Below are 16989 nucleotides of genomic sequence, written 5' to 3'. Positions count from 1 at the left end.
GTCATCCAGACCACCTGATAAAAAATCTTCACAAATCAATCTCCAATGTATCCGTTAGACAATTGTTTAGAGGATCAATTTAGCTGTTAGAGTCAATCGACTTGAGTTCCCATAAATTTGGCCGCCCACACAATTAAATCTTGGTTTCCAGAAATAGAGTAGCTCGTCTATGGAATGTACTTTGTCTTCATGATAATTGTTAATCCACAAAGATATTATGCGTATATGAATCTTTCGCAGTAAATATACTTTGAGATTGATAATCAATGATATCCTTCCATAATTGAAATTCATACCAGATCACTAGCTGTCAACAGATGAGATAAAATATCACAAAATAATAATCTTGAAGTTCGTGACAAAATAGTAGTCGCGGTAGTGTAAGTGTTCCACTTATATCAATAGTCCTGGTTATGTCCAGGCTTCCAGTTATTTGATGAAATCAGATTTTCACCAAGCTTTTGCTTATATTCAGCTATCACAGTACTCTGTAGATATCCGGATTACGCAGTACTTTGCTCATGTCCATGTAGTACGCTACTGATATCTATGCAGTAATATGTTCATATCCACATAGAGCGCTGTTTATATCCAAGTGATAGATAAATCTGGCTCCTTGGATATGTTCAAATGTTCTTCTTAAGACACTTCGATCACGATAGTGATGTTGATCATGTAGACTTAACACCTTGGCATATCCATGATTATATGTGCTCCACATAGGTTCTTTAAGTTAATTAGAATCTTTTCATTTATGATTTTAAAGTATTTTTAACGAGGATATAATTGATATCGGCAAAGTATATCAACTTTACTCTAGCTTCTATCTTCTGATCCTTTCAAGCATATTAGTAATCGTGGCTCAACCTCACTGTTCACCTATCCATGGTACCTCCAAGTTTTACCGAACTCTCCGTTCTAGGCTTGTTCACCTTCTACTCAAGTACCTCCAACTTGTAGACACATCTACGCCCAATGCCTTGTTCACCTTTTATAGAGAGCTTATAACCTTTAAATGTCTTGTTAGAACATCATCTGCATAATGGCTTGTGCATCTTTCACATGGCTTACTCAACCAATAAACTCATTAGTAGCCCTTGATTATTTTGTCATCTTCAAAATATCATAAGGGATTGTCCCAACAAATCAAAGTTATTGGTTTCTTAGTACTTGTGATATTTCCTATCCGGAGTTGGTGCGGGACCTCGTTTCCTTTAATTAAAAGCCAAAGAATGACTTTCGGTGAAATATATTTCGTTGCGGGAAAAATTCCGGCGAAGCACTGGAAAAGGAAACAAATGTCTCCTCTTAATGTCCACTAGATCTCATCTCCTGCCCTCTCGAAAGTTAAGTAGAGAGGCCGTGAAAATTGAGGAAGTGTAAGTTGGGCTTCCATCTACTGATCACTGTCCATTCACGTTGCAATATTGTCGATTCTACTATGAACTTCCCGGGTCAATGTTGCTGGTAGCATTTGCCCAGATCTAGCTTTTTTGGATCCTTTGGTTTATACTTTCTGTCCGTACCCAAAAAGGGACAGGAAATAGCGGCTGGATATCGTCCGTTTGTCGGCATTTTTACAGTTGCTCTGAGATTATCGCAAATAACAATTTGAGATTATATTAACTGACGATACTCTTTCTTCTGATATACAAAGCCCTGAAACAGAATGACATCTTTAAAAGCATCGATTTTTCTTAACCCAAGTATCCCCAAACACTAAATCGCTTTTTGACAATTGACAACCTGTAGTATGTAATCTTACTGTCTGAAAAAAAAATTCTTCCAATTTGTATTGTTTGTTTTGCTTAAACCTCGACGGCGGCCAGTTGCTGGACGTCCATTGGGTATGTGTACTGTGTTGAACCATTGAAGACTTTGTCTATGAACATGCGGGCCGCTGCTTCTGTGGGATGGTATAGATCCCAAAACACATGGTCTTGCCGGTTGGGGCAGTACTGTGAAATCGGTAAGCATGCGACTTTTGCGTTCAGGTTACCGAGACCGCAACAAGCCGCTTTTACCTCTGCAAAACCTGAAGAAATGGTACAGATAGTCATTAGTTGATAGGTCTAAAGATCGGACTGATAAACAGAAGATTCGAAAGGTCTGATTAAATCATGAGTCCCTCCCGAAGTCCTACCATAAGCAGATGGATTCTGGACAAAGTTTTGCACAACGGCATACGTGTCCAAGCAACTGTAGCTTATGTTGTTGAGCTCGGACTGCAATCCCTTCAACATTGTTAGGAGCGCCGTGTTATACATGCGCGACCAGGAATTTGTGTCCTCATTGCATGCGGCCGTTTTGTTCTGGTTCCTCTGTGACGGACAGCATCCGATCGGCGGGAGCCCCACGAACACGAACTTGCGCGCATCGTAACTGTGGAGACGCTGCCACAGGAATTCAGAGTTTCCCGAAATATTAGCAGAAGAACGCACCTTGGTAGTCAATAATGAATCACCTAAAACATCGTGTTAGGCTTGTTTCACGGAATGTAGGTACCTTTAACTGATCCTTCAGCGAAGAAGCCATGAGGTTGACGTATTGCTGCGGCGTGTGCTGCTTGCGGAGCTTAGAGGATCCGGAGTAGCCGAAGATGTCGTTGCTTCCGATGGCGACCACGAAAATGGACTTGGCTACATGCTTCTTTGCACCCGACGATCCCATGTGTTGAACCAGGTTTTCATGCACCGCGAGGTAGTATTCCACTTGCTTGGTCAAAGGTATCGATTGTTGCTGGAGAAATAATCGAGTTAAAGTTGCAAACCAGCGGGGATAGCTCAGTTGGGAGAGCGTCAGACTGAAGATCTGAAGGTCGCGTGTTCGATCCACGCTCACCGCACTCTTCATCTTTTTATTTTGCTTTTAGTCTCCTTAGTTTTTTTTTTTCTTTTGGGGTTTTTTCAACGTGTTTGACCGAAAACAGAACAGGAACTGCATGCTCAAAATGAAGCACACACATGGTCTTTTCTTTTCTCAAAGAAAAGTGATTAGACATATGGGTTTTAGTATAAATCATGAAATCGGTGTCATGACATATTTCTTCTTAATTTGACCCATTAAATGAGGCCACCACCCGTCTGCAATCGCATGTTGTAGCTACCCATTAATTATTTTAGTTGATTGGTCTCAAATCAAACACCACTTAGGAAGATTTGATTTGTACCGAATTGAAGTAATTTAGGACGGAGAATTCGCTTCGAACCGCTTACATAATAAGATCAAATTCGATTGCGAAAAGTCAAAAGACGGTTTCTATTACTTACATATTTCTCATCGGTGCCATCAAAGATGCCAGCACCTCCGGAGGCGAAGCTAACACCGGTTAGGAAGGAGGACGAAGAATTGCTCTTGCTGGAGCTGGAGATGAGGGCCAGATACGGCGGCGACGTTGGCAAGCCCAACTTCTCAGCTGCCCAAAAAGGTGATAACAATCAGTCAATCACGACGGGTATAGGCGTTCATTATTTTTGCATCTTTTTCTCTTTCGCTCTATATCAATAATCTAGCCATTGGATCTAAAGTAGCCAGTTCCCCAGCAATAGTTTAGTAGATGTTTACGTAGAAATAGCAAGGCAAAAGTAGGCGAAGATTGCGAAAAAGCGGGAGATATCTATCGTTCTTAACAATAAAAGGAGTGAAGTTGATTCGTTTTCCAAAAGGGCGTGTCCTTATCACGTTTATGTAGCCCCATCGCCATGACAGTGAAATGATACCGCGGAAACTTAAAGCGCGGCGGATCTTTATTAATCAGTCTATGCTCTTACATCAACTTTATCATGACATCACATGCCAATCAGTGCCGAAGCTTCATAAATTTTCAATATGTTGATCCTCAAATTGGGGAACGCAGATGCATGTCCATACATGGGAGGGTCGAATCGATATCGCACTACGATTACGTGATAAGTCCAAGTGAGGGAGGGTGGATCGAATGATAGATATATGACTCTCAACATAAGACGAGGAACGAACGAAGAATCGAAGCATATGCAGGGTGATGCTGATGAATTTAGAAGTTTGTGCATACCGAGAAAATCCGCAGTGTTCTTGCCGTTGCTGAACCTTCCGGTGGGCTTCTTGGTGGGGAAATCCATGCCGTTGTGCGGGAAGTCGGCTTTCGCGAACGAGACTGGCAAGTAGTTGTTGTTGCCCACGTCCACAAGCGAGTCCCCAAACACGAAAGCCGCCGGCACCCTCTGTCCCTCCGAGCAACCTAACCTCAACAAAACAAGAAACACGACCCAGAAACCTCTCCCTGCACAAACACCATTAGAAGCCATTTTCATGTCCTCTCTCTCTCTCTCTGAGAGATGTCTGTGCAGTGTGAGATATGCGAAGCAAATGAGGTGGACGGATTTATATAGATGGAGGGAATGAGCTCGAGGATGGAGATAGGCTTTGTTTGTACGTGGTGTGAAAGCAGGACGATCTATCTTTTCTAACTCCCGTTTTGGGGAGATAGTGGAGTGGACCAGGAAAGGGGATGAGTCAGCGAGAACAGTAGATTAGCGAAAGAGGGTTCTGTCCCCCAACAAATATGCCATCGTTGTTTCTTGACTCTTGTCGTTGAAGGCGACTCTTTATTGTTTTTGACGATTGTTTACTGCTTTTTCCTATTGCGCGCAGCTTTTTCAGTTCTCGTTTTCCGTTCAATGATGCCTGTCTTGACTCCCAGTTTGGACTCGACATTGATTCCGTCGTCGGGGATATCCGGTTAAAACTAAAGTATGGTATCTTAATAGGAGTTAAAAAGATCGATCTAGAATGTGACATTTCATGTTCATGCTCTTGCTGGTTATTCAAATTCGATGTTCATACTCTTGCGAGTATATATGTATGTGGACTATAATATTGGAAGGTTGTATATTCTTGTGCATGTATACTGAGTATTTTTGTTCAAAAATATGCTTTGCTACCTAACATTTATAAGGTACAAGAATGATCGAAAATCATCACTTATATTGGAGAAACAAAACGAAAATATAGTAAAAAAATAGATATTGTTATCCGATCAATCATAAATCTATTGTATGAATACCAATTCAGTTATAAACTTTTCAAATTTTGCCATATTAATACTAAACCATTACTAGAAATTTCAATGTAGTCTTTCTGGCCAATTTTCACCGGAAAAATCTTTGACATGGCAGTCCATTTATCGACGGTCGTCCTACGTGGCACATGGCCATGTCAGTGATTTTTGACTTGAAGGACTACATTGAAATGTCAAGCAAGGGTGTAAGACTATATTGACAAAATTGAAAAATTTAAGATCAAATTGATATCCGTATAATAGATTTACGAATAATTGAACAATTTCTATGGCAAAAAAATCATTCTTCGGCTACAGTGCCATATGATATGGGTAACTATATTTTGAATGTATTAAAGTGTATCATGTATACTTTATTAGGTATATCATCGGCTTTCTATATTTAAATGTGTATGACCAACATGATCATGCCAACGAGAATGTAACTAATTAGTTTTTTTTTTATATTAGCAACGTGGCGACTGGGTTGCTTGACGGATGGAGTGGAGTGGATCCCACCATCCAATAAGTTGGTTGCAAGTGCGGATGCAATCATACTTATTTCGAGTCTTGCGTGGCATCCTCGGAGTTCGCACCGACCCACACTCCATGCACTTCCTAAAGCTGACCATTCCTTTTAATTTTTTGTCTAATGCTTTGCAATGCTTCCATTTGCTCAGGACAAATCTTGAAAACTGCCCTTTAATTAACCGATTAATTAATTCTAGGAACCTATAGGTTTAATGCCGGATCCTTTGCATTAAGCAACTGCTTTTGTAATTAACCCCGTTTTTATAATTGCTTGAGCACTTTCGAGCAGTCAAAGGACGATACTAGGTTGCTTTTCTTCGTAACTTTCTTGTCTCTTCTTGCATGGTTCTAAGATGCCCCAACTTAAGTAATTGAGTATTAGATTAACCAGCAAGTGGCATTTTTAAGGAGGAGGGAGAAAAACAAGTGTTATTTGGAACGCTATGGTGTAATCTACGTGTTGGAAGATGACTCGAGAGGAATCGACTTAGTGAATGGGTTGTTCGATTCGAATTGCAGCTGATCCTTTGTACACAACGTCACGTCACTTCTCTCCCGCTCATGACAACTAGGGATTGTATCGACGCTCTGTGGATGGAATCTTATGAGTTGCACATGGACGGAGCAACTTTATAAATGCACAAGAGAAGCAGTTTAGCTTTAGAGATTTGTGTAGCTTCGTGTTATGAAAAATCACGTGCTTAGGCCATTCCCCATGATGTTGGGCGTTTGGTGCTGGTGTTGTTGCAATGCAGCGTGTGTTGCTATGGAGGGCCATCGTGGATGGAAGGTCGGCAGATATATATTGACTTCTGTAGCCCAAAGTTGGCGAAACGAGAGCGAATGTTGCGGTTTCATGCAGATTGATGTGAAGGCGATGATGAAATCTGTTGCTTCCACACTTTAGGAATGTGACATTTCGTGAAGTGACATGTTCTTGACAAAGCCGTAACTCGCAGTTGCGTGTGGAGATCGTCATCACCACATTGTTCGACTTGATTTGGTTTTCTGCCACATTTGTTCATCTTAATTTTAAAAACATCATTTATTGCGCTTTCATGGATAATAACGTTGTATATCTGACCATCTTCACTGCCTGGTGGTTGCACCCCCAATGCCTCTGCTTCCACACTTACCAACCGCAACACTCCTCTTTCGGTCTAACATTTTCTTGACCTAGACAAAGCTAATTAAGTCTGCAATTTTGAATCACCCGCTTTTTTATATCCCTCCATAGCTACTAGAATGTGGTGATGGAAAATCTATCAATTATGATGATAGAACTTGAGTTGACTACTCCAGTATGTGAAACACTAAATGGGGTCAGGTTGATTTATATACCGAATCTAAGCACTTCTACTCGTGTGTCGATCGATGGAATAACGTAAGTCTAACATGTGCAGTAATCACTCAATGCATGTAGATGAAACGAGAGTGCGGCGGCGATGGTGGGAACATGAACCGTCCGAGTATGAAACAATGGACGATTTTCGGGTTTTGGTGGGTCATGTATAAATCTGATCATGAAGGCTTGTGCAACCCCAAAGGAGTGGTTCTAATTGTTCTGCTATAAGATTCCATGAAAGGTGTGGCAGGGGTCACTAGCCAAGACAGCCAATATCTGCTGCCCTCTCTGTCCTCTTCTTTGAATGTTTGTTGCGAAAGCCAAGCAATCGAACAATAAATTTGACAGAATAAAAAAATAAATCGGATACCAGATTTACGTGGTTCGGTCGTGGTGACCTACGTCCACGGGAAGAACAATACGGAATTCCATTATAGATCAAGCGATACAACGGATATTACAACCATACTCGAATCACTCAAACGCTCTCGGTGTTTTCGAAGCCCCAATTACATCTAATAACTCACGCAGTGTTTAGCCTCAATAATTCCTCACGAAATAATCTATCAATCTCATATAAATCTTGCCATAAGATTTAATCTGTTAAATTACTCATACTTTTTTTTTAATAGCACGCACGAAAAAAATTCAAGGATGTAATTCCACGATGACTCACGTCCAGCACTCGGTTCCGCGTTTCAAATGGACACGGACGGCACGAAGACCACACTCTGCACTTTTCAACTTCTACCTCCCAAGGGTGCCGACAATAGAATATATTATATGTGCCCAAGAGTTGACCGAGTCATGGTCTGAATCAAAAGCCACGTTGGACTCCAACATCAATTAGGAAAGAATATTTGTTTCCTCTAGTAGGAATCAAAAGGAGATAATAACCTTTCGTCTTCTGCTTTTCGTGGACCGACTTGAAGTGGGAATTAATTTCCCTTTCTTAATTGTTGACCAAATTCAAACTCCAATATTCAGCAACATCCAAGTCCCATAGGCTTTCTAGATTAAGGAAACCATATTCACGAAAATATGACTTGTATATCTACATGCACTTTTAGATCAAAATCGTCTATAAGCTTAAACTCGAGACATATTTTAACAATATGAAATACTAAACCGGGTTAGGTTGATTTATATACCGAATCTAAGCACTTTTACTCGTGTGCCAATCGATAGAATAACGTAAGTCTAACATGTGCAGTAATCACTCAATGCATGTAGATGAAAGGAGAGCGCGGCGACGATGGTGGGAACATGAACCGTCCGAGTATGAAACAATGGACGATTTTCGGGTTTTGGTGGGTCATGTATAAATCTGATCATGAAGGCTTGTGCAACCCCAAAGGAGTGGTTCTAATTGTTCTGCTATAGGATTCCATGAAAGGTGTGGAAGGGGTCACTAGCCAAGACAGCCAATATCTGCTGCCCTCTCTGTCCTCTTCTTTGAGTGTTCGGGCCTTCTTTTTTGACAGTATTCAAACTATGGTGCTCCCGCACCATCAGGCATGTCCAACTTCACAACATCAGTTCAACGATTCAATCATTATCAAGCCAAAAGTATGCAAATTTTCAGAAGGGATGGATTTGTACCGACATGGAGAAATTCAAACTTAGATGGGATATTATCAGCCGAAGAGTTCACACGTTGGGAGAAGAAGACACAGCTTCATGATAATTCAAGGGGCAGCCATTAACAATTTCCATGGTGATTATGGGTAGACTGTTTATGGTGCCTTCTAATCCACATTGCAATCGATTTTCCCATGTCAAAGCTTTGAAGATTTTTCAAGTGGGAACCCACCCAATTTCAGGTACAATTGGACTAAAACCATAAAGCAGTTCTGTACATTTTCCTTGTACTTAGGCCCAAGCGTTTCTACATCAGTTACTTTGAATGGGTACTGGCTATTTTTGGCAGACCAAAACGATCTTGACAACATAGGCCCAATAATCTTCTAGCAAGCTTTGCATTCTATCAACATAGGCTTGGAGAATGAATACGGGCTTGTAGATTTATTGTGTTTTATGGAGTTGCTGTTTCGAAGTAGTTCATCTAAAGAAGTAATTTTCCCAGAAATAATATATATATATGGAGATGGACATTAATGTCGATATGTAGCACCGAGATACAATGACTATAGTGATCCAACATGTAAATCTTATTCGTTTGATCAGCGAAGAATTAGTAATGAAAAGGATAAATGTTAAATATATAGAATGTGTAATTTTGTTTCTACACATCCTGCATTTCTCTTTGGCATGTGTCGAAACCGATGATGTGCGTCTGTAAATTCTTCTAATGCCGGAAAAAAGGCACTAGAATTGGTTCTTTCCCAACGAGCATACAGCTTGCTAACCCTGCTCTGGCTCAAGAGGTGAATGGGCGGGCTCGGTCCTAAAATTTAATATTATCATATGAGCAGGCTCGGGCAATACATTAGATCTGACCTTCGGGCCATGCCCTGTCAGAACCCGCCCAATGATCACCTCTACTCATAACTGATTTGAATTGGCAGTTCTTGATGCGGGATCTATAGAAAGATATATGAACGATATCATCTCGAACGATATAGATGATGGATGATGACAAAAAATGTTTTTGGAATTGTTGGTTTTTTTTGTGAAGTGAATGGATATGTATCAATGCATTATCTGTCCCTCCCTTCCCAGACTTGGATAAAGTCCAGATTGCGAGTCAATGAAGAAGGCCAGGAATTGTCAACCTTTGAAAGGGCATACGAGATTGATGATAAGACCGAGTTGATTGTCAAAGTTGAGATGCGGCGGATTCCATAAGTAATCTTTATTGCAGCAATAATTGACGTTCAACATATATGACATGTTACTTTTGTTTCATGAACAAACTCAAAGATCATTACAAACTCTCAGCTGTCTTACACTCCTCACGATTTGCCACATACATTGAAGGCACCACAATTTTAATAAAAGATGATCGATTATGTCAGAACTCTAGAAAATGGCATGAACCTCTCTCAAGAAAATTCTCCAACACATATCCGTAATTATTGATAGACGATTTCTCCAACACATTTCTGTATGTGGAAAGCTCAACAATACCTAGATGAAGTTTCGATAGTTGGAAAAATCTCGTGGTTTCTTCTCTATTTACTTATTTATGTAATCTTTGCGACGGAAACGTTGACCTTAAATAACTAAATTTCATGAACCTCGTAGATTCAAACATGAAATCGTTTGCATTTAAAGATGTGAAAATAAAAAAAAAACTCGTATTCTGCGCCTCATCCTCGTTTGCAAATCGTCACGAAATCTCTAAAAGCCAACACCATATTAGCATTTTTTCTTTTTTTTTCGACAAAAAAAAATTCATATTAATCTAGGTATATAAATATTAGTACGAAATTGCATCTGTCTAACCTTTAACTTTTGACTTTAGCAGTATTCTTCAGAGTTCACTAATCTCTCGGGTCATTGGCCAGAAATTTTCTATACTATTTGACAGGGAAAAGTGCCAAAAAAGTCCTAAACCTTTTGCATTAGTGCCAATTTAGTCCTAAACCTTTTTTTGGTGCCAATTCAGTCCTAAACCTTTTGCATTGGTGCCAATTTAGTCCTAAACCTTTTTTTGGTGCCAATTAAGTCCTAAACCTTTTAAATTGGTGCCAATTCAGTCCTAAACCTTTTGTTTTTGTGCCAATTTAGTCCTTCCGGTCAATTTTGATCGGAATTTGCTGACGTGGACGGTTGCCGGCCGGCGACCGGTCACCGGCGCCGACGTGGCGCTGACGTGGACAAATTAAATAATATTTTAATATTTTTTTGAATTTTTATTTTTTTCCTTTTTTTTCTTTTTTTTTCCACTTTTTTTTTGGCTTTCTCCTTCCTCTGGCCGGTCGCCGGTGCGCGACCGGCCGTAGGCTAGGAGGCCGAGGCCGGCGAGCTCGACCTCGCCGGCCACCGGGGAGGGCGGCCTCGCCGGGCGAGGGCGAGCCTCGCCATGGTCGGGCGAGGCCCGACCTCGCCGGATCCGGCGAGGTCGAGCCTCGCCCGGTCGCCGCGGGCCGGCCTCGCGCGATCCGGCGAGGCCGGGCCTCGCCCGACCATGGCGAGGCTCGAGCACTCGCCGGAGGCCGCGGCGAGGGCGAGCCTCGCCATGGTCGGGCGAGGCCCGACCTCGCCGGATCTGGCGAGGCCGGGCGAGGTCGGGCAAAGTGGCGAGGCTCGAGCCCTCGCCGCAGCCGCGGCGAGGGCGAGCCTCGCTATGGTCGGGCGAGGCCCGACCTCGCCGGATCTGGCGAGGTCGAGCCTCGCCCAGCCGCCGCGAGGCCCGACCTCGCCGGATCCGACGAGGTCGGGCCTCGCCCGACCATGGCGAGGCTCGCCATCGCCGCGGCCTCCGGCGAGGGCTCGAGCCTCGCCATGGTCGGGCGAGGCCCGACTCTCGCCGGATCGGCGAGGTCGGGCCTCGCCGGCCGGCGGCGAGGCTCGACCTCGCCAGATCCGGCGAGGCCGGGCCTCGCCCGACCATGGCGAGGCTCGCCCTCGCCCGGCGAGGCCGCCTCTCCCGGTGGCCGGCGAGGTCGAGCTCGCCGGCCTCTGGCCTCTAGCCTGAGGCGAGCGCCGTCCGGCGACCGGCCAGGAAGGAGAAAGCCAAAAAAAAGTGGAAAAAAAAAAAAAAAAAGGAAAAAATAAAAATTCAAAAAATATTAAAATATTATTTAATTTGTCCACGTCGCCACGTCCCGCCGATGCTCGATCGCTGCGCCGTGCTGCCACGTCGCAAATTCCGATCAAAATTGACCGGAAGGACTAAATTGGCACAAAAACAAAAGGTTTAGGACTGAATTGGCACCAATTTAAAAGGTTTAGGACTTAATTGGCACCAAAAAAAGGTTTAGGACTAAATTGGCACCAATGCAAAAGGTTTAGGACTGAATTGGCACCAAAAAAAGGTTTAGGACTAAATTGGCACTAATGCAAAAGGTTTAGGACTTTTTTGGCACTTTTCCCCTATTTGACATATCAACCTATCTAGAAACTAAGACAATGTTGACATATTATTATTTTTTTCCCAAAGATGTTGACATATTAATTGCGGTCAAAACGTGCTAAGATTATAAACCGATCACTATTTGTTCATTATTTGACATACAATAATCAATCATTATCTTTTGGAGGGTATAACTACATCAATGGAGATGACTAAGCACACATAATTGTTCTTTCCTCTTCTCCTCCTGTCTGTCTTCCTGGTAAGCTCTCCCTGTTTCTTCTCCACTTCATTTTTCCATTTTTCTTGTCCATGGTTAGATCGAATTTTAATCAATTGATGATGACGTTGAGACATTTGCGAATTCTAGTGTTTCGAGTAAAACTTCTAAGAAACAGCGATGTAGTTGGCGGTGGCGCTGCAATTTCTATATTGAATTCATGCGAAGTTATGCCTTGTTGTGTGCTCTAATCTTACTCCTTGTGCCATTTTTAGCTGTGATTAGTTCATGGAATGTGATGAGCGCATGTTTTATGCTCATGATGTCAATTGGGTCCAAGTTCGAATTCTGTCTGTAAGCGTAGTTGTTGATCTCAGTCTTCATGTCATGTTGATTTAGGTGGGTTCGAGCATGGCAGCAACGGACGATGTCACTAGGGACAATGTCCTAGAATGGGTGAAAAACGATACCCACCGCTTCCTCAATGCTGTTATTAGAGTCGGTGATCTGAATCGCACCGTCGAGTAAGCTAATGCTGATACCACCTACTATCTTCACAGCTAATAGGGACATTAACTGCTCATTTCCAGCTTTGATGATCTGAGTCGATTCTTTATTTCAGGTTTTATAAAGAGTGTTTTGGGATGCAGTTGTTGAGCCAAAAAGACTTCCCTGAGAAGAACCACAGCAAGGCCATAGTTGGTTTTGGACCTCAGGAGTCTCATTTTGTGCTGGAGCTGATATATGGTATGCTCACCAAACATTTACCTCATCTAGTTCCCTACTTGATTAGTCGAATTTTCAAACGAAAATTTTGGCATTGACTTGTCTAATTAGAGATTCGGCACTATATTTGATCATATTTAACACGTTCGACTTCCTAATCGACAGTCTATGGAGTTGAGAAGTATGAGGTTGGGACAGCATGGGGGCACTTTGGAATTGCGGCTGAAGATGTGAGTTTTTCTGTTGCCGTCACGGTGAACTTTCTGTTAGAAATAACTCGTTCGAGATTCTAACAATTCTAAATTATCGTGTTTAGATATATCCGATTGTGGAGAAAGTCCGACAATTAGGCGGAGTCATCACCAAAGAACCGGGGAAAAATGAAGGGGGATCGCAAGTCTATGCTTTTGTGGAGGACCCTAATGGCTATAGCTTCGAGCTCCTCCAGCGAGGGCCGACTCCTGAACCACTCTGCCAAATCATGCTTCAAGTGACAGATCTGGATTGCGCCATCAGCTTCTACGAGAAGGTAAAATTACACTTTGGACCTTTTAATTTTTCAGGTTCACATTCCTGATAAGTACATGCTTCTTTTACACCATCTAGAACAGCAAAAATAGCTCCAAGTGTGATCTATTATTCCATATAAATCACGTTAGTTTATCCATTTCTTTTTCCTAATTGTGCCGCAACTATACGTGCAGGCATTGGGCATGAACATACTCTTGAAGTACGACAGCCCTCAAGATCAGGTGAACCTTAACTCAATAATCAAAACAAAATCAAATATGGACACAATGCCCCATCTAACTATATGTTTGACTTTGCAGTTTGCAATAGCTATGGTGGGTTATGGATCAGATCAAACGCAGACCACTGTCATTGAGCTCAAGTACAACTACAACGTGACCGAGTACACGGCAGGCAATGCTTATGTTCATGTAAGTGACAAATTTTCGCTTACACCTAGTCCGTTTGTTCAGGGCTACCTTTTGTCCATGTGCTAATCAGTTCAACCGTCACAATTATAGGCCGCAATAGGCACCGACGATGTATACAAGAGTGCTGCGGCTGTTGCACTCGTTACACAAGAACTTGGAGGGATGACCGTTCACCTGCCAGGCCCGAATCCCATAACCAACACCATGATGACTTCATTCCTCGACCCTGATGGCAGGAAAACCGTGAGTCCTCACACTCCAATCTTTTTCTCACCTTAAAGTTCTGCAGGATAATATATATTTATATATGTATGTGTGTGTATATGTATGTGTAACGATTTATTATATAGCTGACATAATTGCATTGAGCGATTTTTGTTTACAGGTTTTGGTGGACAATGAGGATTATCTGAAAGAGATAAAGAATCACGGCCAGTGAGATGGACAGCATCATACTGTCACATTGTGCGAATACTTGGTAGAGATTTTTGTTGTATTAATTTTTTTTCATGGTTTAGATGATCATTTAACTATGTAGCTCATGTAGTTTTTGTAATATTCGGGTATTTGAAAAAAAAAAAAAAAAATCAAAAAGTCAGAAAGTCAAAAGTTGCTACAGTAACACTCTGATTTTCTCATTTAAGCCGAGAGCTGGCTCGGCCGAGACAGAGAGAAAGGAGAAGAAAGAAAAAGAGAGAAAGGAAAAGGAAAGGAAGAAGAAGAAAAAGGAAAGGCTCACGTCATCGGAGCCTCGCCAGCTCGGATCAACTTCGTATTTCAACGTTCGGTAAGCACTCGCGCCCCTCGTTCGTTTGATCGGAAAAGTTTTCCGATTTAGGGTTTAAATTCGGAATTTTGGGAAATTCAAGCGGCGAAGTCTGATTTTTGAGTCGTTCAGCTGCGTATTTTTATAGAATTGGTAGTTTACAGTATTGCGGAGCCGTGGGATTTTACGGAACCTGATTTGGACTTACGGTTTGCTGGATATGAATTTTTGAAGTTGAGTACGCGCAGTGAACAGTGCGCGAACAGTAGTTTTTAGGCCGATTTTCGTCGGTTTTCGGCTCGATTTTGGGGCTACCAAGTTGGGGTTCCTGTAGTGCTCTGAATAAGCTTTCTCTTGACTATAAGTTCGCTTAGAACGGAGTTTAGTGGAGAAAGTTATGGCGCAATTAAGTTTCGCGCTCAAATTCCGCATCGTGGACGAATTTGGATAATCGCTTTGGACGAATGATTTGGGGGCGTCTTTTAGTCGTTATATTAGCGTCTAAGCTTAGTTGAGCCGAATCGTAGTTGAAGTATCATTTTACTCGGTTTTGATACCGTTTTTCGGCTTATTGTTAGGTATTCGAGTGCGTCGGCTCGAGAAACCGCTATAGGTTAGTTTTCAGCTTTTCAAGGTGAGTGGTACTATCTCTTCTTTGGTTTTATAAAAATCATATCTCGAAAGAATTATGATTCGATATAAATATATATGTTGAACTTAAAAGAGCATTTTGCTGCATAAATTGGGATCGAGCATTTACTACTTTTTAGTATTTGAGAATGATTTGGGAATCGTTTTTGGAAATGTATTATGAAAGGATACATTTGTATATTGTGTTATGAACTAGTTTATGAAATGAGTTCGGAAATTATTCAAGAAATGCTCTACGATATGTATTTCTGGCGGATGAGCCGTATTGTGAGAAAGTTATTTATTTGGTTTGTGAAATGTATTATGGATTGGAATTCTGATATTGGATGATGATTGTTTGATGCTCAATATGACTGTGAACCCATTGAGGGGTTTTGGGGTATGCATACCGGGTTTAGGATATCCTTCTGGGCCGAGCCACCGGCTTTGTAGGTGGAGACCTTGCCAAGGGGGGAATCTTGGTAGCCTTGTCACAAGGCTTTGTGTCGTGACCATAGTTAGATATTGAGCAATAGATTGGTCGATGGAATGGACCATCGACGTTTGATATGATATGAGATTCATCAATGGAATAGACCATTGATGTGTGATTTGAGATTAGTCAATGGAATGGACCATTGACGTGGTTTGTATAGAGATTGATCAATGGACTTGACCATTGATAGTTTGAATTGTGATTGTGGATTTAAATGTGTATTTGTGACTTGTACAAAGTTTTGATGAAATGAAATAACTCTTATGTGATTCTATATGTATTTTAAACCTTGGGTTTGACTTCTGAAGTTCTGGTATTGCTTTGTACACATGCATAGTGATTGCTCGATCTACTTAGAAGAGATGTACTATTCACTGAGCTGTGGTTGCTCATCCCTCTCTTTCCCAATCTTTTCAGGTTCCTCGGCTAGCGGCCGTTAGTACGAGAGCGCTATCGCGGGGACGTTTGGGAGTTAGATTTTTGGGTATGATTTTTTTGGAGTTGTTTGTAAGGTTGTTGATAGTTCGTCGGGTTGGCTGAGTTCTTGATGTACATGTTCTTTTGGTGGATTATAGAAACTCTGATGATGTAACCAACCCGTTGGTTTATCTGATATATATGTGGTTTGAGATATATATGTTGATAACAGGTTGTTGGTTATTGTTGTGGCTGCGTCCTTCGTGTGGAAGGATGGCCGTGTCATCCCCCTTTTCTAGTTGTTTTTGGGGTGTGACAGTTTTCTGTGCAATTCATGTTCCCCAGGTTCCTGAGGACAGAGAGGAACAGAATAAACAGCAATGAAGCAGCGTTAACAAAGATGATTCTGATTGCTTTTCTTTATAGTGAGCATTTAAATTGTTCATTGTTAAGGAAAATAATCGGATTGCTCGTTGTAAGGCAAGGCAGTTTGTAATAAGATCATGTTAATTATTTGGAAGGATGTTCACTTCACAATCTTTTTCTGACTCAAATGTGGGAACTTGGGGTCTCTCAATTTGATCTTGCATTTAAGATTCGCACTTGACCGTGGAACATGAAATATTTCCGCTTCAAGAATTCGTTCCGCTCAAACATGTATTATGTGGACTGTTTCTCCATCCAATATGTTGGTTGATGTCTATTAATAAGCTACAATAAAGTCGATTGATCAAGAATATAGAAAGCTTTGAATGCTGAAGCCAAGGAAAAAGTCCGAATTGTCGATCTCCTTTTTGGCAAGATACTGAGAACCTTTTGTTGTGCCCATGGTTATGTATAGACTACATTTCCATTATCTTAGAACACTCTTTTACCTTAGTCTTCTGCCATACTATAA

At 41.7% G+C, this 16989-nt stretch overlaps 2 protein-coding genes and 1 non-coding gene across 4 annotated transcripts; 2 read left to right on the top strand and 1 right to left on the bottom strand.

Annotated features, from left to right (window-relative positions):
- Positions 1–1594: 1594 nt before the first annotated feature.
- LOC115664609 (GDSL esterase/lipase At5g55050-like) lies at positions 1595–4330 on the bottom strand. The gene is made up of 5 exons (XM_030586523.2): positions 4034–4330; positions 3270–3415; positions 2506–2739; positions 2144–2393; positions 1595–2035 (listed from the first exon to the last, which is right to left on the bottom strand). The coding sequence occupies exons 1-5, from the start codon at positions 4290–4292 to the stop codon at positions 1809–1811; spliced, it is 1116 nt and encodes a 371-aa protein (XP_030442383.1). The 5' UTR covers positions 4293–4330; the 3' UTR covers positions 1595–1808.
- Positions 2773–2845, top strand: TRNAF-GAA (transfer RNA phenylalanine (anticodon GAA)). Its single transcript has one exon. It is a non-coding gene; the product is annotated as a tRNA-Phe (tRNA).
- A 7705-nt stretch (positions 4331–12035) lies between the features above and the next one.
- Positions 12036–16630, top strand: LOC115675200 (lactoylglutathione lyase GLX1-like). 2 transcript variants are annotated; one of them, XM_056316968.1, is made up of 10 exons: positions 12036–12157; positions 12515–12639; positions 12738–12862; positions 13007–13071; positions 13158–13370; positions 13546–13593; positions 13672–13782; positions 13873–14025; positions 14168–14260; positions 16437–16630. In XM_056316968.1, exons 2-9 carry the CDS (start codon positions 12527–12529, stop codon positions 14219–14221), a joined length of 882 nt encoding a protein of 293 aa, XP_056172943.1. In that variant the 5' UTR covers positions 12036–12157; positions 12515–12526; the 3' UTR covers positions 14222–14260; positions 16437–16630. The 2 variants fall into 2 exon arrangements, with proteins under 2 accessions (XP_056172943.1, XP_030453662.1); XM_030597802.2 differs by lacking the exon at positions 12036–12157 and adding an exon at positions 12223–12273.
- The last annotated feature ends 359 nt before the right edge of the window (positions 16631–16989 follow it).

Source organism: Syzygium oleosum, unplaced genomic scaffold (assembly GCF_021117445.2).
Source record: "Syzygium oleosum isolate NSW1041296 unplaced genomic scaffold, Sole_v2.1 Sole_v2.13, whole genome shotgun sequence".
NCBI lineage: Eukaryota > Viridiplantae > Streptophyta > Magnoliopsida > Myrtales > Myrtaceae > Syzygium > Syzygium oleosum.
Note: the sequence above shows the minus strand (reverse complement) of the source record. Positions and strands in the feature narration are given on the sequence as shown.